This window comes from Pyxicephalus adspersus, chromosome 2 (genome assembly GCF_032062135.1).
Source record: "Pyxicephalus adspersus chromosome 2, UCB_Pads_2.0, whole genome shotgun sequence".
In the NCBI taxonomy this organism is placed as follows: Eukaryota; Metazoa; Chordata; class Amphibia; order Anura; family Pyxicephalidae; genus Pyxicephalus; species Pyxicephalus adspersus.
The window spans coordinates 7,942,709-7,963,591 of NC_092859.1; the positions used below are offsets into that span (position 1 = coordinate 7,942,709).

The following is a 20,883-nucleotide window of genomic DNA, read 5'->3' on the forward strand; positions in this document are numbered from 1 at the left end:
CAAAGTAACTGAATTTTGAGATCCTAGGTCTTGTTGGAAGGCACAGGGACATCAACCATTGAAGACCCAAGGGATACCAATGGTCTTTCAAGTCATTTGTGTTGGAGGAGCAGAAGGGTGACAGAGAAGACCTTCCGTCAGCCCTGTAGGGCCAATAAATGTTGTTATCCCTAGATTTCCTATTCATATTATCGTAGTCTCTTTTTCAAAGTTTTTCACCACTTTACACTGGTCGTTATGTTTCCTTGCACCACTTGACGTGTATCTCTAACCAAGACCCTTTCTTTTCTAGTTTTGGGTAGAATAGAAAAATGTTAAAACCCCTGATGGAAAGTTCTGCTACCTGGACCTCTTTTACAGAGATTTTGCTTACTATCTGCTCCTGGAACGTTATGAAGTGAGGGAAATGTTGTAACAGGGAAATGATAACAATAAAAATTTGAGAGGGTTCCAGCATTGCACTGTTTAACTTAAAAATGAATTCTGTCTGTATGGCTGTTGTAGAACAATGATATTGTCCTCCTAGAACAACTAGAATCACACAGTCCTTGTTGCTAGGTTACCTTGGATGCAATAATTTTGTTGCTAAGGTTTCCTGAACAACCTAATTATTGTTGCTATGCCACACTGGACCACCAAGACTGCATGGTTAGGATATTCATAGCTACTTATGGGGGGCCTACAGGAATAGATGATGGCAGCTGATCTTTTGGTTTTGGAGAACCTGTCACACACTTGAAACAATTATGAAGATAACTGTAGCTATTTGAGCAGTGATTTGGAAACTATTAAAGGCAGAGGATCTGAACGTCATGTTTTTTAACATAAGCTCCTATTATATGTTCCCTTATTAGTAATTTCTTAACATGGGCTACTTTTTCTCAAGTTTCTGGTCCTTTACTCAAAGGATGCCTTGTTGCTAGGTCCTCCTGTCTCTAGGACACCCGGATATCAATTAGGGATAGTTGTTGGTGCAGGGTCTTGTTGCTAGGTTACAAACACAGAGCATCAGTCAGAGCTAGTTGCTAGGATACCCAGCTTCCGCTGCAGTTGCCGGGTGACGGTCCCTCGCTCTGTACTCTGCCTGTATCGGCGCTCCTCCGCTCTGGTCTGTTGCCGGGTGACACTCCTTGACTCGGCGCTCGCTCGCTCTGGCCTGGCCGGGGGATCTCATCATGGAGTCGCAGTGCGATTACTCCATGATCTTCCCGGCCTGTCCGCTGCTCCCCTCAGACCTACCGGGCCGTTACCGCTCCCTACCCCGCCGGAACCACCTGTACCTGGGCGAGACGCTGCGATTCCTGCTCGTACTGCGCCTGAGAGGGGAGGCCGCCCAGGACAGCCCGGGGAGCGAGGCCTTCACATCCTGGGCGCCCCTGGCCGCCTCACTCTCCGCACTGGCCAGTGTGTGCCCGGGGGAGGAAGAGCTAGAGGACGATGAGGAGGATGGAGGGGACTCTGCGGGGACCTACCGGGCGTGCCGGGCCATCCTCAGCCAGCAACAGCCAATGGCAGACCATGGCGGGGTGAGCAAGAGGACCTGTCATCCTAATATACCCCTCCCCCATAGAGCAAGAGGACCTGTCATCCTACACAGTCCATAGGAATTCCCCATTTCTCCTGTCACCTCCATTCACCTGTGGCTCCCTTGTATATGTCAGTATCTTCGTGTCCCCGTGTATAGGGTAGCGTGTCCTTGTCACTACCGTCACCCTCCCCGTTAATGTCACACGTCGTACCCGTCGCCCTCCTAGTACATGTCGTACCTGTCACCCTCCCAGTACATGTCGCACGTTGTACCTGTCACCCTCCCAGTACATGTCACACTTCGTACCCGTCACCCTCCCCGTACATGTCACACGTGGTACCCGTCACCCTCCCAGTACATGTCGCACGTTGTACCTGTCACCCTCCCAGTACATGTCACACTTCGTACCCGTCACACGTCGTACCCGTCACCCTCCCCGTACATGTCACACGTCGTACCCGTCACCCTCCCCGTACATGTCACACGTGGTACCCGTCACCCTCCCCGTACATGTCACACGTGGTACCTGTCACCCTCCCCGTACATGTCACACGTGGTACCCGTCACCCTCCCAGTACATGTCACACTTCGTACCCGTCACCCTCCTAGTACATGTCGTACCTGTCACCCTCCCCGTACATGTCGCACGTTGTACCCGTCACCCTCCCCGTACATGTCACACGTCGTACCCGTCACCCTCCCCGTACATGTCACACGTCGTACCCGTCACCCTTCCAGTACATGTCGCACGTTGTACTGTCACCCCCCCAGTACATGTTGCACGTTGTACCCGTCACCCTCCCCGTACATGTCACACGTTGTACCCGTCACCCTCCCCGTACATGTCACACGTCGTACCCGTCACCCTCCCAGTACATGTCGCACGTTGTACCGTCACCCCCCCAGTACATGTCGCATGTTGTACCTGTCACCCTCCCCGTACATGTCGCACGTTGTACATGTCACACTCATGTTCCTATGTACACCTTACAGCCTCATCATACCATTTCATAGGAATACAATTGGGAAATCTGTCAGTACAAACACACATCATCCATTGAAGGCCTCTGTAGTATTCCTCTGGCTGTAGGTCACCTAATAATGAAACATTCCAGACCTGCAGATTTTTGGGATCAGATGACTGTCATTGGATTCCCGTACAGCACGCACCCCGTTCAGGGGAGTTCTGTAAGCTGGGATAGGTTTGGTTTTCCTGGCCTCTGGCTACTATCCAGCTGAGATAATTCTAGCACTGGGTTTTCTGCTGAGTACAGAAGTATTCCCCCAGGGGCAATTGTTTTTAGCTCTCTGTAAGGATGATATTCTTCCCAATGGCCAGCAATGTAAGAGGAATTCTTCCCACTAATATACTGTGAGCTGTGGATTTAGAAATTATAGCCGGGGTTCCCTGAACACCTGAAAGTTATTCCAAGGCTTCCCCCATGTTAAAAAGGCCAAATGCTCGGGCCTGGCCCAGGGATTGCCCCCTTGAGACTCCCTCATCATACCTTACACATCATGGTGAAGCCACCTTTTCCCGTGTCAGTATAAGTTACATGTCAGGAGCCAAGGATGGGAGTTCAATGCTAAAGAAAACCTTGTTACTGAGTTTTGGAGAAAAGTCAAACTTTGTAAATCCAGAAGAGCACCCTTTAGTCGCCTTGTGCAACATAATTTGGGGTAACATAGGTCAAGAGGAAGAATATGAAAGAACACATTGGGCCTGATTTATCAAAGCTCTCCAAGACTGGGGAAGATTATTCATGGGAGAACCTGGGAGATCCAGCAAACTTGGAATGGATTTATTAAAATATAATTTAGTTGGCAATTTTTTTCTATCCTGGACCAAATATATTTCAGGATTGCTGCATCGCCCGGGTTTTCCCATGAAAATCTTCTCCTGTCTTGGAGAGCGTTGACAAATCAGGCTCGCAGTTTATATCTTTGGAGGCTGGGACACTTCAAACGGCGGTCTGGGGGATATTTGTTTTTTTTGTCCCAGGATTGGTTTTCTTTTCTTTCCTTTATGATGTATTCTCTCTAACAATCTCAGGGGACAGGAAAAGAAATATTTGCGGTGAGATACTGCGCTGTGTTTTCTTTGTGATCATGCAAAATGTTAATTGCACGCAGCTGGACTCCATTCAAGTAATTCTGTGGTTTGTGAAGTCATGCGCTTGCAGCAAAGATGTTTATGGGTTATACGTATGAAGCCAACACCGCTCAGCTTATTATTTGTAAATTACTATTTTTTCCCATGTCAACCTCCTGTGGGGTAAATTGTGTAGAATGGTGGCCTAAAATTCCATTTTAAGAGGTTGTTACTCCTTCACTCTCCTGCTGCCACTTTCCTCTGACAGAGCTGAGAGTCAAATAAATCCGATGGGTTGGAGCATACATAGGGTAGACAAGGTCATCCTCCTACTCATTGATTGGCTGCTCAGGGAGTAAATATTGCACCCTGGAACAGTGATTATTGGTGAATATTGGTCTTCTTACCATGGAGAATGAATAACTTTCCGGTCTTCATGGAACCCCGGCTTTAATTATTATATCCACAGATCACTTTACATTAGTGTGGTGGTCAGTAGGAACAATGCCTCTTACATTGCTGGCCAGTGCGAAGAATGTCACCCTTACAGATAGCCAAATAGATCATTGGTGTCACCTAAACTGACCTGAGAGGTGCAAACTGCTCATTGCTCCAGGAGCCCCCAGCAACCTCTTGCTGAGGAACCCTACTCTAGGTAATCATATGCTCTCTCATGCTGCAAAGAGATAGGTGGATTTAGAGGGGGGGGGGTACTAGCCAATGATTCTGTCACTTACCCTAATTGCTCCAGGCTTCTTATTTTTTCATAGAAAAAGGAGGCAAACTCTTTTTCAATGCATCTTAGCTGACAACCTGAGCTGTCATCCCATACCAATTCCTGGGCAAACTACAGCACCACCCTGAAGCCCTGTACAGACGTCAGATGATTCTTGTTGGATGAACGAACAAGCGCACTTCACACATCCGTCATGGTGAATTGATGACGTTGGGGGATTGCTGTTCATATATCAGAGACCAGCACGTCTGTTTGTCACAGGCAAGAATCATCCGATGTATCTATTTAGCTTTAGGTTCTCCATTTCTTGGTATGCGCACCTGTCACGGGCGCCGCCATGTTCCTCATTCCGTTCTCCGCCATCTTTATTGGCTGGGATGACATTGAGTCCCGGCACTGGCAGGTAAGGCTGGCATGTGCCGGGTATCCTGGTGAGCTGCGCATGTGCAAGAATGCTTATTGCAGAAGGAACATCGCCCGTTACTTTCTGCTGATTCAGGGAACATTGCCGCAATATCAGCAAGGAATTTTTCCCTGTTGGAGCAAATTGAAGCAGGGACTTTGCCTTCTTTTTACCTTCATCAGCTAGGTCTTTAGGGTTTTATCCGGGATATGTTTATTTCCCTGGTGGTTGAACTTTATGGGCTTTTTTTTTTGTCTCTTTCCAACCCATCTAATTATGTGATTATCCGACATACAAGTTGCTGTTTGCATATGTTCAGGAGGCTCCGGCCAGCAGATTTGTTGGGATTGTTCTGCAGTGCGCAGTGTAATTTCTGGACTATATGCAGTCATCAGAACTGACAATAGAATTGCAGAAATGTTTCTGTCATATTGCTGATGACTTTCATACCTTGAGTCTTTCTTCTGGTCCCTCCATTTAGTTTTACTTTTCCATCTCCTGATGAATAATTAACATCTACTCTCAACTTATGTTTTGCTTTGTGTGCTTTTCCTTTACCCCGGCTTGTCTTCTGTCACCAATCCCATGTACATTTTCCCTGCAGCTGTGTTATCGGCCCGCAATGCAGCCTTGTGTATTATCATGAACACCGTGTCCGCTGTCTGTCCTGTATTACCAACACCTACTTATAGTAACCCCTTCAGACCCGATAATGGAAGAAATGTGAACTATTTCTGTGATATCTCCCCCACCTTCTAGATTGTAAGCTCTTCGGGTCGTCTCCTCCTCCTGTGTCACTGTCTGTATCTGTCATTTGCAACCCCTATTTAATGTACAGCGCTGCGTAATATGTTGGTACTATATAAATACTGTTTATTAATAATAATAATAATAATATTAATTATAATGATAATCCAGCAGAGAGACGGTTATCTACAACGTATACCAAGCACATCCAGTGATGGTTCCTCTGGGATTCTGAGCTTTTTATATCCATGCAGTGTTCAATCCAGAAACTTTTTTAGGCCAGGTGGTGTAGGTGGGTCCCCCATCGCCGCTGTCCTGTTCCCCCTCAACCCACCATCGCCGCTCTCCTGTCCCCCCCCCAACCCACCATCGCCGCTGTCCTGTTGCCCCCCAACCCACCATCGCCGCTGTCCTGTTGCCCCCCAACCCACCATCGCCGCTGTCCTGTTGCCCCCCAAACCACCATCGCCGCTGTCCTGTTGCCCCCCAACCCACCATCGCCGCTGTCCTGTTGCCCCCTACCCTAACCCACCATCGCCGCTGTCTCTCTTCCCATACCTGTTACTCCACTCATACAAGTCAATGTCTCCTTGTCATAATTCAGTGTTCAACCCAGAAACTTTTGTTAAGCCAGGTGGGAAGAAGCTGTAGGAAGGTGGTAGCCCCTGTATTGTTACACAATTCTTCAGTGACCACTCAAAAACAGCCGGGTGGTTACTGAAAAGTGCCGGGTTGCCCAGCTAATAATTGTTGGGGAGAACTCTGTCCATGTATTTCTTTGCTCCAATGATCTTTTTCTCTCTTTGCAGACTCCTGTTACAGATCCGGTTGTGTCCAGCGATGAGGTTATATTTCCCCTCTCTGTGTCTTTAGATCGTCTGCCACCCACAACAGTTAAAGCAAAGGTAAGTCTTGCAGCTGCTGACGTCTCCTATGACTTCTCTCCATTGTCCGTTCTGTATTACCAGTACAGAATCATTACAAAATCCTGCAAATGTAGAAGGTATAAACATGGTTAGCACTTTGAAATTGTAGAAATGAAGTCCTTATTTCCTCTAAGGGCTCTGGTGTCCTCCAACAATCTCAAAACATTTTTCCAGGTCACAGATATTAGAAGTGTAAATACTTAACTGATATTTGTTTCTATTAGCTGGAGGGCCACATGAGTGGTGAGCATTTACACCGAGTTGGGGTTGCCATTGAGGATGATAATAAAGCAGAATGCATGCGGGACTGTGACAGATAGACAAGATTCTTGATAACGTGGTAATATTACTTTTCTTTCTCTCTCAGATTGTAGTGACGGTCTGGAAGCGGGACACAGAACAGCCGCGGGTCAAAGCTCTTGGCTATCGCTCCCTTCTGCTCAATTCTAACCCAGGTCAAATTTTCCGAGAAGAACAAGCCACATTTAAGGCTCAAGGTGATCTACAGAATACGTATACAGGAGAATCAGACCTGGGGCAATTTTCACTCATTTAGGCATAATGAACTCGGAAACCAAACCAAATGCAGAATCAGAAGTCACCATTTGCGAAAATGACATGGCAGAACATCATTACATCTAGAGAATTGGGCAACTGAATTGATATACAAAGAGATTATGAAGAGCTTGGCCTCACCCCTTTCTTTAGGCTTTCATAGTAGGTGTTGAGTCTCATAAAGTCTCATAAAGAAGTGACCCTGCCAATAAAGCTGTGACTGGAAGCAAAAGACTGGGAGTAAATAGCTCTTCTATTGCCTGGGCCAAGGATTTTATTATAGAGAAATCTTTTTCCATTTCATTGCCATGTTCTGAGCAGAATTTAAGGAAGATTTCTTATTCATAAAGTGAAATTTAACACCCCGGACAAGGGGTGGGGAGTAGGTAAGGTTCTCATAATTAAAAGTGAGGTAGGTAAGGTATTCATAATTATCATTATTAATATTACTCTTCTCTCGTTTGCTGTTAGTGGACATTTATTCCCTGGCACTCACTTCAAGTGGACCTCCACAATTTTTAGTTTATATAAAAGTGTGCAAAACTTTTTTATATGAAGCAAAATGTGTTTTTTTTTTTTAATAGATTTTTTTTAAAGTGGACCTCAACTAAAAATTTTTACTTTACATAACAGGGTAGACAACCCTTTTATATAAAGAAAAAATTTTTTTTATTTAATTTTAAGTGCAACACAGGGCCTTCACTTTCCGTAGTGATCAAGATCAAATGCAAGTGCAAAACCTCCCGGTATACCTACATCACGCACCCCGGGAGGCTCTGGCTGCTCTTTCTCCATATGCAATAAGCATTCTTACGCACACCCTTTTCTGTAATGAGAGAAAAATCTTCACTTGATCCTGCTCACTGCGAGATTGGGTGACGTACCAAGAAGAGCCCGGAAGAAGAGTAAAGAAGCCCGGCGAAGAAGGATACGGGGACGACACAGGACTTGATGGACGGAACCTCCTGTTGGATCGGCGGATCTGCGGGATTAAAGGTAAGTATGATTTTTTTATTTTGACTTCAGTTCCGCTTTTAACAAAAGTGATGGCCTCTTCCCCTCAGCAGTAAAAATTAAATGGGAGCCCAGAGCCTTCTGGGATACCTATGTCACGTATCCCAGGAAGCGCCAGGCTCCTCCTTCTGCACATGGCTCATCTTGGGCTTCTGAACGGGCTTTTCCCGCAATTAAAAAAAATGCCAAAGGTTGTGGAGTGATCAGGGGCTCTGTCAAAGTAAAGGTAAGTGGGATTTTTTTTATTTTATTGACAAGTCCAGTAGGAAACAATAGGATGAGGAGGGAATGTGGGAAAGTTCTAGAAAAAGTCGGATTTGCATATTCAGCTGCCTATACCTCCAGATCAATGGATCACTCTGCCATGTCATTTTACCTGAAGGTGACTATTTCTTCATCTTGTGCTTGGTTTGACTTAAGCTTTTATGTATGCTGTATGATGGTGAAACCAATCCCATATATGTGTGGTGATAAGGGAGCGCAGGCTTTGGCTGGGACTGTAATCTTTCAGAATAAGGTGCTGGATTCAATTTCTGCCTTCCATGTATTGGTGTGGGTTTCTTCTGGGTAACTTATACTCCAAAAATATATCTGTAGAATATTCGGCTTGTGTTTAGTTCTGCAATGTATGTCTGTGTGTGTATATCTGTGCTGGAGGCATTAGACTTGGGCTGAGGGTCCTGTGTGCATTGCTGTGTAATTTGCTTTATACACAAATCTTTATAGCTTGTGTACAATACAACGCCTAAAGTAATTGTAATAGGGAGAACCCAGCTGGATAAAATTGTCTTGTACTAACCTACTAACGTCTTTATTTCCTGTCATTCTATGCGGGGGAGATCAGTGAATTCTGTGTTAAAGGGAAACTATGGCATGAATTCAATAAGTATGAAATCTCTTTTATATTTTATCACATTTATTCACAGGCGATATCAAATATTTCCTGCACTACTCCTTGACCAGTGATTGATGGTATATTAGCCCAATTTCTAACATTTCATTGCCCTGTGCAGTCTTTGATTCTCCCCAGAATTTAAGTTGTGTGGAAAGATGTAGGCTGCCCCTGTATTGTGACCCAACTTTTCCGTTGCCACCCAAAAACAGACGGTTGGTGTGCCCAGCTAAAAAGGGGTGGGGAGAACACTGATGACCATCTTTCTATGTGCTGGTCATTTTTGACCATCAGTGGTAGTGAATCCAGCCCAGTAAATTCACCTAGATGTTTCCAAACTTTGTTAAAGAATAAACAGGCTACAAAGTTTTTGAAACATTAACAGAAATTAAACCCGCTATACTCACCTGTCTCCCTTACATTGCAGGGTGCTTTCATCTTCTTCCTTCTTCTCTTCCTGGATACGATCTTTGGCCTTCTTGTGCATGCCCCCTCAGATTTTTTTTTGTTAGGTATCATGAAAGATCAGGCAGGTATGAAGGATTATTGCAGGAGGGATAGCACTTGTTCCTTTATGCAATACTGACCGGCCTGATTATGAACTTAAGTTATGTTCACTTCCTAAAAAGAAAACTTTTCTCTATTGTACATTGATCACTAGATTTCATACCATGGTTATACAGCCTCCTATAAAAGGATTGTGTACACAATAGAAATCAAAGGTGCTGGCTTTAGGTAGACATAAACACCCCCCTACCAAGCATGCTACGTTTAGTTTAGGTGCGTGCACATGTTCAAGCACAGTAAGGCTACTTACACACGTCTCATCCAATAATCACCTCAGAGCTAGTGTCGGACAAAAATCTGGTGTGTGTACAGCGCTCGTCCAACATCCGTCATTGATCTGTCTTGGTGGATACATGAACAAAGGACGATTGGGGAAGGGGGAGAGTGCAGCGGGGTGCCGCTGTCGTCCCCCCCCCCTCTCCAAAAAGCAGAACGGTGCTGTATGTACAGTGCTCGTTTAGTCTTTTATCTATGGAAAGGATTGTGAAAGATCCTTTCCAACAACAATTTTTGAACGTGTGTACACTATGAAGCCTATGATGAAAGATCGTTTCCAGCGGCAAAAGAGTGACAGATAAATGAACATAGCGCTGTTCTGCTCTATGGAGTGTGCAGGGGGGAGAGTGAGCGAGCGGCACCCTGCAGTGCTCTCCCCCTTTCACTGTGTATTGTGGTTGTTTATTGCCAGTCATTCATGGATCCATCAACGACTTCAGGTGACCTCGGTACAGGTGTCAGATTCTCGCTTGAGACGAGCATGACCGTTCGTATTGGGAGAGAATCATCTGACCTGTACATGTCCTCTTCAGCCAGAAGTACCAAATTGCCTGAATTTTGGGCTGTCCGGTGGCTCAGTGGTTAGTACTCCGGCCTTTGCAGCGCTAGGTTTGAATCTCGGTCAGGACACTTATCTGCATGGAGTTTGTAGGTTCTCCCCGTGTTTGTGTGGGTTTCCTCCGGTTACCCTGGTTTCCTTCCACATTCCAAAAACATGCAGTTAGGTAAATTGGCTTCCCCCTTGACCTTAGACTAGTGTTATGACATATGAATATGGTAGGGACATTACATTGTCTGACCCTTTGAGGGACAGCTAGATACATGACTATGGACTTTGTACAGCGCTGCATATTATGTCGGCGCTATATAAATACTGTGTAATAATAATTATTGAGTCTGCAACAGGCTTACATAGAACTTGGGAGTAATTAAATCTATGTCGGGGTTTTTATTATTGTCCCCAATGGGTAGATTAACTATCCATTGCCACCAAGAAGACGGTGATGAGTAATGTGAGAACAGGGACAGAGAGGAAATCTTCCAATGTCATGTGACCGCTGCCATCTTCCCTCACATTGGTGAGCTATCCTCTCACTTCCTGTTGTGTCTCTGGGAGAGAAAGTGAAGAGCAGTCCCTCTAGTGGGGGCAGAGCACGATAAAGACCTAAGAGAGGTTCTTACTACTTCTTGCTTTATTCAAAAAACAAACAAAAGTTTTTGGTCCTTGGATATACATAGAAAGATCACATTTACCAGTATACCTAATGCCATAGTTTCTCTTTAACTCTGCCGCTAATCTTTTTTCCCTTTGATAACCGTTAGTTTCTCCATCCCCTCTCTGAGTGACCTCTCTTCTCTCTGGCAGTGAGTACCCTCCTCACCGTGCTCCCACCTCCCACCCTCAGGTGCCGTCAGTTCAACGTGTCCGGGAAACATCTTACAGCTCTCAAAGGTGAGATCTGGGAGAAGAGGGCACAGTGAGCAGGAGTAGATGATACAGCCGCCCTCACCCTCCCCCCAATCTTTTTTTCCCCTCCTCTCTCAGTGCTCAACACCTCCTCTCAGGACGACCTCTGTATTCGGGATGTACGGATACTCCCCAATTTCAACGCCAGTTACCTTCCTGTCATGCCGGATGGTTCCGTGCTGCTGGTGGACAATGTCTGGTAAGAGAGAGATAAGTTTAGATGATCTCGCCACACAATCCACAGTGCAGTATGAAAAGAGAACCTGTCAAGACTGGGCTTATACTAGATTATTATTTTATTATTATTAATAACCAGGGTTTATATAGCACTAAGATATTAGAGTGTGCTGTACAATAAATAGCGGTTGCTACAGGAAGAGGAGAGGACCCTGCCCCGATGAGCTTACAATCTAGGAGGTGGGGGAAGTATCACACAATAGGAGGGGATATGGAATGGTGTGTGAGTAGTGAGGGTTTAACAGACAGAAGAAGACGTGTAGGTGAGATTGAAAAAATGAGTTTTGAGTGCTCTTTTAAAGGTGCAGAAAGTAGGAGCAACATGGATAGGCTGAGGAAGACCATTCCAGAGAGTCGGGGCAGCTCTAGAGAAGTCTTGGAGCCGTGCATGTGATGAGGTTATGAGTGAGTAAGTCATTGGTAGATCATTGCAGGAGCAAAGACAGCGGCTTGGAGGTAAAACACAGGAGATGAATTTGATTCTAAGGTGAAATGAAAGCCAATGAAGAGAACTACAAAGAGATGCAGAGGAAGAGGAGCGGTGGGAAGGATGGATAAGGATGAAGAGCTTCATGGATTATATTGGTCACTAGGGGTAATGCACTTTTAGAGTGGTTTGCTTTGTATGTTATGGCTTGGAAGCACAGCACTCTAAAAGTGCATTACCCCTTGTGACCAATATAATCAATGAAGCTCTTCGCATTAGTGTGTTGAAATAAAGGGCATCAGACCCGATTTAATAAAGCTCTGCAAGACTGGAGAAGATAGACTAACATGTGTGATGCAGCAAACCTGGAAGGGATTTGGCCTATGACTGAAAACACTTGCCCACTAATTGCAAATGATTTTAAGAAATCCATTCCAGGTTTGCTAGATCAACTAGATTTTCCCATATTAATCTACAGTTTTCAACCCAGAATTTTTTTTAAGCTGGGTGCGGGTGGCAGTCACTGGATTGTGACCAAGTCTTCAGTAACCACCCAAAAACAGCCGGGTGGTTACTGAAAAGTGCGGGTGGTGCGCCCAGCTAAAGGGACCGAGGAGAACACTGGTCTATCTTCTCCAGTCCCCATTGGGCCTGATTTATTAATGCTCTCCCAGGCTGGGGAGGATACACTTTCATCAGTGAACCTGGGTGATCCAGCAAACCTGGAATGAATCTGGTCCAGGATTAAAAAAATTTGCTAACAAATGACTTTTAAGAAATCCATTCCAAGTTAGCTGGATCACACAGCTTTACTGATGAAAGTGTATCTTCTCCAGCCTTGGGAGAGCTTTCATAAATCAGACCCATTGTGTTGCATTTCTAAAAAAGAACATATTCATTGCATTTTGGTAAAAGCTCATGTTGTATTATAGTAAGCGGCAACACGTTGAGAAAGCACCGGTGTGGTGTCCATGTCACATGTCCCTATTCCACGAGTGCCTGCAGGAAGGAAATGCATGCTAAATACACCTACAACGTATATTGCATTACATTTTAACACAATGCATGAAAACGCACTAAAAACGCATGTGCTTCGAGCAAAATTAATGTGCGTTTTTTAACACAAGGTGTGAAAAGTTTCTCACTCACATTTTCACTACCTTAGAGAACGAAATTAAGTAAAAATTCACCCAGTCGTTTTTATATGGCTTGCGTGTGATTGAACGATTGATGTCAGCTCAGCCAAAGTAAAAATATAATGTACAGCGAGTATTTACAAAGCTTTGTCGAAGCCTTTAAAGAACCCTCCAGCTCTCATGTGGGGATGTTAAATATGTTGTAACGTTGCTGAAAACTTCAAGTGAGCTGCTAACAGGCCGTACCCAGCCATTAATCTGCTGTATGGACATGAAAGTATTTACAAACACTTAACAAGGAGTCGGATAGTTTTACATCCGCCCATCCCAGACCTCTCCAGCTGCTTGTATTGTGAGGTAATTCCTTGTCACAACAATGAATCTAAAATTGGATTACTAGAAGGTTAGAAACACCGCAATGTGTTTGCATTAGATTGCTGGCGGGATACCAAGGTTCTGATCTAGTAATAGAGATGGAATCGTCATAACTTTGTCGTTTTATTGTACCAGCGACTTTTACACGAACCCTCAAGTGCGTCACATCCCTCTTACAAAGTGTGGTAGGCAACAGAACCTTCCGGCACCGGGCCCGACCTTGCACACTTCTCCCCCATCACTTGGTGGGTTTATAGTCTGGTGACTGTTGGGGGGGACCAAGTGATACACAGCCAGATACAACTGATATCCAAATGAATGTATCAATATTCCTTTCAGTGTAAGTATCCCCATGTGTGGGATAGGAGATGCGCGTTAGAAGGGTATAAATGCTTGGACAGGACCTGAGCAGTTCTGGATATCAGGATTTCCCTGTGTGGTACGAGACATTATTTCTCATTATATGCACATATGTTCACGCTATAGAAAGGATTTTCCTGCAAGTAATGCAGTATTCTCCCGAGAAATATTTTTAAGCCGGGTTATAGGGGCTGGGGATAACTCTGTATTGTGAACCCATTGGAGTATGAGTATAGCGGAATTTATGATTCCAAAGCTCAGCTCTGTGATCTATTCTTGAACAGTCCGTTACGGTGCTCAAACACAAATCTGATCTACTATATGGAATTTATCTATTGATGCGTCTAATACGATTATAATGTGAACTGTTTGGATGGTTACATTGTTAATCTTGGCATTATCGCATGCTGCAGGTGGATTTGTTTTCAGTGTTAATCCAAATTAAACTGGATTGTGAGCTCCATATCCCATTCATGGCTTTACGTATGTTCCTGGATTTATTTGACATTATGTGTTCATGTGTTGAACCTCCCATAAAGAGTCTGTATAAAGTGATGGGCATAACATATTTTGGCTGCAAGCAAGTTAATAATTATTTCAAAATTGAATTGCTTTGAGTTTTTTTCACGCAACTTTGGACAGAAAGAAAAAGAAGAGAAAAAGTCAGCAGCATCTTAGTTATTTGTAAATGGTAAATGAAAGGAGTGCCAAGGCCCAAATAGTCGCTGGTTAATTTCGGGTATCTGCCCAGAAATGTTTTTAAGCCAGGTGGGAAGAAGCTATAGGTGGGTGGCAGCCTCTGTATTGAGACCCAACGTTTCGGTAACCACCCAAAAACAGCCGGGGGGTTACTGAAAAATGCTGGGAGGTGCGCCCGGCTAAAAGAGGCCGGGGAGAAGATTTTGATTGCTGTGTAACTGGCTGAGAACCAGGTCACTAAAAAATGGGCAATGTTTGTTTGTGGATGATGGTAATTGTTAGGGGTAGTACCATCCATAACAGCAACCAGTCAATGGGTACTCTACTAACTAAAGTTCATGGTGACCACAATTCCCAATGCTTGGACGGTGCCACCCTTTACAACCCCGATTTACAAACAAGGAAAACTGGCATCCAGGCTGATTAGATGGCCATTGTAACATCTGCCTGACCTTCAGCTAATAGAATGCTTAGAAAGCCTTTCCCAACCTTTTTACCATGAGGGAACCCTTGAATAACTTTCAAGTCTTATACCCCTTTTATAATGACTATATCTACAGCTCACAGTATAATAGTGTGGTGGTCAGTGGGAAGAATGCCTCTTACATTGCTGGCCAGTGGGGAGAATGTCACCCTTACAGATAGCCAAAAAGATCATTGGTGTCACTTAAACTGACCTGGGAGTCACTCAAGGAACCCCCAGCAACCTCTGGAGGAATCCTGATTGAGAAACACTCAAGGTAATGTCAGTCTGGATGCTACAATAGAAAAGTTTGATTTCTTTTAGGATACACAGGGCATTTCACCAGTAAAACGTCCGGTTTTCATGCCAGTGAACATGGGGTTACTTTAAGGTAACCGTCACTACTTTTTAATATACTTTTTAACTTCCCCCCCAAAGCGAAGTTGAATGTTGTTTTAAAGGCTTCAAGGAAGTTTTGCAAATGCTTTGTATAACCTGGCTGTACTCCTATTATAGAAATGGCAGATATTTATTTATCTCACAGATTTCATGGGGTTCAATCTAAGAAATGTCTGTGTTATCCTGCAACCAAAAATCATTCTGCAATGCCCTGTACAAAGCATTGGTCACACCCCACCTGGAATATGCCGTCCAGTTTTGGCCACCAGTTCACATAAAGGACATTGTGGAATTGGAGAGGGTGCAGAGAAGGGGAACTAAACTAATAAAAGGAATGGAGGAGCTCAGCTATGAGGAGAGATTAGCTGAACATAATCTATTCTCCCTTGAGAACAGACGTATAAGGGGGGATATGATCACCCTGTATAAATATATAAATGGTCCGTATAGAGAACTCTCTTCCCAATTATTCACTTTGAGACCATTACAAAGCACAAGGGGGCACTCTTTGCGTCTGGAGGAAAAGAAGTTTAAGCTCCGGATAAGGAAGGGATTCTTTACTGTAAGGTGTGTGAAAATGTGGAATCGGCTCCCTCAGGAAGTAGTTTCAGCAACTACTATAGATTGCTTTAAGAAAAAGCTGGATGATTTCTAGAAGCACAGAATGTAACTGGGGATTAAGGATTTAAAGTAAAAATAACAGAGACTGCTGATCCAGGGAACATCCGATTGCCTCATAGAATCAGGAAGGAATTGTTTTCCCTGTTAAAGCAAATTGTCCGGTTTTTTTTTTTTGCCTTCCTCTGAACCAACTATGTCCATAGGGTTTATATCTGGGATATCTTTATTTCCCTAATGGTTGAACTTGATGGACTTCTTTATTAAACTTACCCTACTATGTAGCTATGTCGTTCCTTCCCTAGTTTGAATGATTCCTTCCAGTGCCAGGCACTTGGGTAGCCAACACTCTTCAGTATAGCATTGCATAGGTTTTCCAGTCCCGGGTTGGTTCACGCTGCATAATCATACATAAAGAATTCAATATGGGTAACTGGACTTCTTGTGAATGAACAGAAGATCTGACTTGTTTGTTGTCTGTTCACAGTCACCAGTCAGGAGATGTCAGCATGGCCTCATTCCTGCGACTGCACAGCTGCTCTTCCCAGTTACCCTGTATGCTCTGCTCCCTGGAGGAGCACAACTTCCTGTTCCAGCTGCAGCCAGGAGAGCGCCCCCCTGAGGATGCCAAAGAGGTGAGAAGAAATATAGAACCGATGATGATGAAAACTGTGTATGGGATTTTTTAATTTGTGGGGCTTTCACTCTCTTTTTTTTCCCTTATTATTCTTACAGGCAGGAAACTGACATTGCAGACACTCTGCTGCCCTCTAGTGTTCATCTGGTATAGAGAAAACCACCAGCAGCCTCTATTATTACTATTAATATTATTATCAATAAACAGGATTCATAGAGCGTGCACTTATTACGCAGCTTTGTACATGAAATAAGTGTGCAAATAACAGACAGATACAGACAGTGACACAGGAAGAGAGGACCCTGCCCCAAAGAGCTTACAATCTAGGAGGTGGGGGGAAGTATCACACAATAGGAGGGAAGATGGTGAGTGGTGGGAAGTAGTGAGGGTTTAGGAGACAGAAGAAGAAGGGTAGGTGAGTTTAAAAAGATGGGATTTGAGTGCTCTTTTAAATGAGCACCAAGTAGGAGCAAGCTGTTTTTTGTGTGAATATCTTCTAAGTGTCCTCGTTTTCTCTCATTTTTTTTTTGTCAGGGTTTGGAGGTTCCATTAGTTGCTATAGTTCACTGGTCAACCCCCAAACTGCCATATACATCTGGAATTTACACCCACTATAAGTAAGTTACCAAATCCCTGGATAGAATAAAGTCTCCAATGACTATGATAGCGATCACTGTTATGTTTTTTCTCTTTCCAGGCTCCCAAGTATTCGTCTAGAGAGGCCGCGATTTGTCATGACCGCTCGCTGTGACTCTCCAGTTCAGGCGCACTCTACGTTTCGTGTTACTTACACCCTGCTGAACGATCTGCAGGACTTCCTAGCTGTGCGACTGGTATGGTCACCGGACATCAACACAGCAGCAGGTGGTGAGTAGAGAGGGGGGATGAGAAGGAGCAGCATGAGAGAATGAGCATTGACTGTCTATTATTCACAGGTAGGTGCTTGTCGGAAGAGGAAAGACGTATCACACAAGCTGCCCAGGAGGCCATCGTGTGTTACACTCCTATAAATAGTCTGGGATTCTGTCGGAAAGGCAGCTCTGTGACGATCGGTGTTACCTTTATGGCATTAAAGGCCGGCTTGTTTGAGGTGAGGAGCAGGGAACTGCAATCATATGAGTTTGATTTGACACTGAAATTTTTTTGAGTCGGGTGGGAAGAAATTGTATGCGGGTGCCAGCCCCTGTATTGTGACCCAACTCTTCAGTAACTATCCACCTGAAATGTGCTGGGTGGTGCACCCCGCTAAAAGGGGTTGGGGAGAACACTGACTGTGTTGATTGACTTCTGTTTACTTCAAGTGGGTTTTGCATTCCAATGCAAGCCCATGAGAATGCAAAAAACTACTTATAGCAGGTGAAATGTGTGTTAGTTGGAGGTCAGCTATGGATCATATTCACCTGTCAATACTGAAGGATCTTGGGAACACCCCAGACGGATTTGAAACAGATTGAGGGGTGACATGGGAGAGGCCGCTATGGGAGGGTTGATTTAACCAATTTAATTATTATTCTGATTTGTTATGCCTGGCACTTTGAGTGACTTTGTGGCAATATTGTACACAGAAACTGGCACTTAATTGGCACTTGGAACAATCTTTTCTGATTTGATTCCAGTGACAGGTAAACAAAATAAACGAACAAGCAATGTACTGTTCTATGGAAGGGGGGACAAGCAAGCGGCATCCTGCTGTCCCTTTATCCAAAGGACTGCACAGCAATTGTTTAGGTTTAATGTTGGGGAACTGCTGTACACATGTCAGATATTTGTCAGATACATATATAGAAAGGAACAGTAGGGCTTTTCTCAGGCGAGAATCATCTAAAATATGTACAAAGCTCCCCAATGCACACTTACCTTTAATCTCGCAGATCCCTCAATTGTGCTGGACCTTTCCTCGATTGGGTCCTGCGCTGTCCTGGAATTTTTTTTTGCCATCTTCAGTGTACTTCTTTATTTTTTGGTGATCTGATCTCGCACTGAGTAGGTGCGAGATTGGTTGACGTAGTCCGCTGTAAAAGGTGAAAAAAAGGGAGCTGAGATCATCATCTTTTTCCCCTCAGTGTGTGAAAATGCCCCTTGGCATCTCAGGCATGCGCAAAAGGAGCAGCTAGGAGCCTAATGCATGATGTATATATCCCGGGAGGCTCTGCGCTGCCATTCAGAGAAGGAGGTGCTTTGGGCGGGAGGTTAAAAGTAGACAAGCAACATTTGAGGAATTTGGTGTTTTTGCCTACCCCCTAAGTTTAATTTTTCCATCATCTTTGTATTCCGCCTTAACTTTCCGTTGCCACTGTATTGTGACCCAACTTTTCCAGAAACAGCCGGATGGTTACTAAAAAAAAAGTGCTGGGCGGTGCACCCAGCTAAAAGGGTCTGGAGAGAACACTGCAAGTTTGGTGTTTTTCAGATACTTGCTTATCATTTCTGAATTCATTTTATATATTTGTTCAGGGGACAGATGGGAATCTGTTGGGGAATAGGGGATGGTAAAGGTTGAACAGAGCTGGTGTGGGAATAAACAGGGACGGTAAAGATTTGTACGGAGACAGTAATTGTATGGAGGAGGGGTAAAGATGGGCCTAACACAGAGACAGATTCCGTCCCTGCCTATACCTCAGACATGACAGAGAATATTGGACAACAAATCTATATATAAAATGTTTAAACTTTGCAGTGTTTGTTTTACACTTGTCTAGCCTAGTTCTGCTAAACCCAACAATTCCCCTGTGATAGGAAGCAGGTTATCTGTTGCTGATAAGAAAACAAAATCCCCTTGGTCTGACCTTCAGCCTGTGGTCCTCCAGGACTGCTGATAACCTGTCATTATTGGAGACTGTGTGTGTGGTGAAGTGATAAGTGCTAGCATGGTACAGCGTCTGACCCTGTCCTCCGCTTTGATGAAAATGTAAGACGTACTGTAATATTCCCAGACGATTCATTATTCTAGAGATTGTCTGCAATTATCTCATGACTCACTCTTTGTCTATGGAGGAAGGGCATCTAGTGTCCTGGGCAGACAGGAATTAACCACCTCTAACCCGGAATATTAGGCTTTCAGCAACACCAATTCTTCCATAGTAATAGATGAAGATGGAATATATGGTTGATATGAAAAATGTCTGCCCAGTGAACACACACGCTCCATTCCCTGAAAGGTTATGGAAATAATTGGCAACATTTTACTATTACCTATCCTGCTGCTTTAAGCAATAGGTGGCATCAAATTTGGCAAATACCTTTACTCCAAATTGTCTCTTGACTATTTATCACATGACCAAATATCTGCAAACTGGTCCCAAGAGTCAGGAACCGAGTGTTCTGATCGTCCGCTTCACCTGGTCCCATGATTGGTTTGCAGTATTCAAACTTTAGTACTTAATTCTTTTTAGCCTGTATGCCTGCTTAAATTGGCACTATACCTGCGTATCCCCATTCTATCATAGGGCACAGCCTCTTCTTCTTTTTCTTTCTGACAATCGTTGGCCATTGATTGTCGGCGCCTGTATGATCTAACTCCTGTGCAGGCAAGAGGGAGTTTATTCATCCCTGGCACAGGAAGCCGTGATTGCTGGGTTTCCCTGATAATCACTGACGAGCTGCGCATGCTTCTTTAACAGGTCTCTGCCACGATCAGGCAGGTAAGATGGATTATTGCAGAAGGGACATCGCCTGCCTCAATCTGCAATAACCACCTGCTTGTTAATGGAGTGATGCTTGCCTGTTCTGTAGCAGGGGCTGCCATGTTCTTCCTTATTCTCTTCTGTGTTGTGATCTTCGGCCATCTCTTTTTGGCCAGGCTGGGATGATCTAACTTCTGTGCAGGCACGTGGGAGTTCATTTATTCCTATTACACGCAGGGAAAGCCGTGATTGCCAGGAATCCCAAGCAAGCAATGCTGAGCAGCGCTTGCATGGTAAAAATAGTTATTACACAAGGGGCAGCTTCATTGCACACTGAAGAATTCCCCTAGTTAGCAGAAAGAATGGCACCCTTTCATTTCTGGTAAGTAGGAAGAATGTCCCTTATGTTGGTGGTCCGTGTAAAGAATGGTCATTTCATTGGTAGGTATGAAAGAATGGCCCCTTATATTGGTGGTCAGTAAGAAAAAATGCCCCCTTACAAATAGCAAAAAGATCCTTTGTGTCGGTAGTTACCTATTTAAAGAGGCAGAACTTACCTATTGCTTGCAGGAATCCCTAGCAGTCTATGTGACGCTACAAACGCGTCGGGTAATAGAGGTCAAAGACTTTCCTACAGATTGATGAACAACAGAATAATTGCTTTGCTTTTCTATAGAGTAGAGCACAGAGGGGTGCCGCTGGCTC

The 20,883-nt window shown here is 44.4% G+C and overlaps 1 protein-coding gene and 1 long non-coding RNA gene across 4 annotated transcripts in view; both read left to right on the forward strand.

The window, feature by feature from the left end:
- Positions 1-1,129: 1,129 nt before the first annotated feature.
- Positions 1,130-20,883, forward strand: part of TRAPPC14 (trafficking protein particle complex subunit 14) — a 29,785-nt gene continuing 10,031 nt past the window's right edge. The window contains exons 1-9 of one of the 3 annotated variants that reach the window (XM_072399393.1): positions 1,133-1,526; positions 6,316-6,411; positions 6,800-6,929; positions 11,103-11,189; positions 11,283-11,403; positions 16,406-16,553; positions 17,090-17,172; positions 17,253-17,422; positions 17,491-17,645. In XM_072399393.1, the coding sequence (XP_072255494.1) occupies positions 1,176-1,526; positions 6,316-6,411; positions 6,800-6,929; positions 11,103-11,189; positions 11,283-11,403; positions 16,406-16,553; positions 17,090-17,172; positions 17,253-17,422; positions 17,491-17,645 (1,341 nt within the window). In that variant the 5' untranslated portion in view covers positions 1,133-1,175. The other 2 variants (XM_072399391.1, XM_072399392.1) reach the window with 2 other exon arrangements.
- On the forward strand, positions 11,421-14,401 carry LOC140322789 (uncharacterized). The gene is made up of 2 exons (XR_011919249.1): positions 11,421-11,861; positions 11,912-14,401. It is a non-coding gene; the product is annotated as an uncharacterized lncRNA (long non-coding RNA).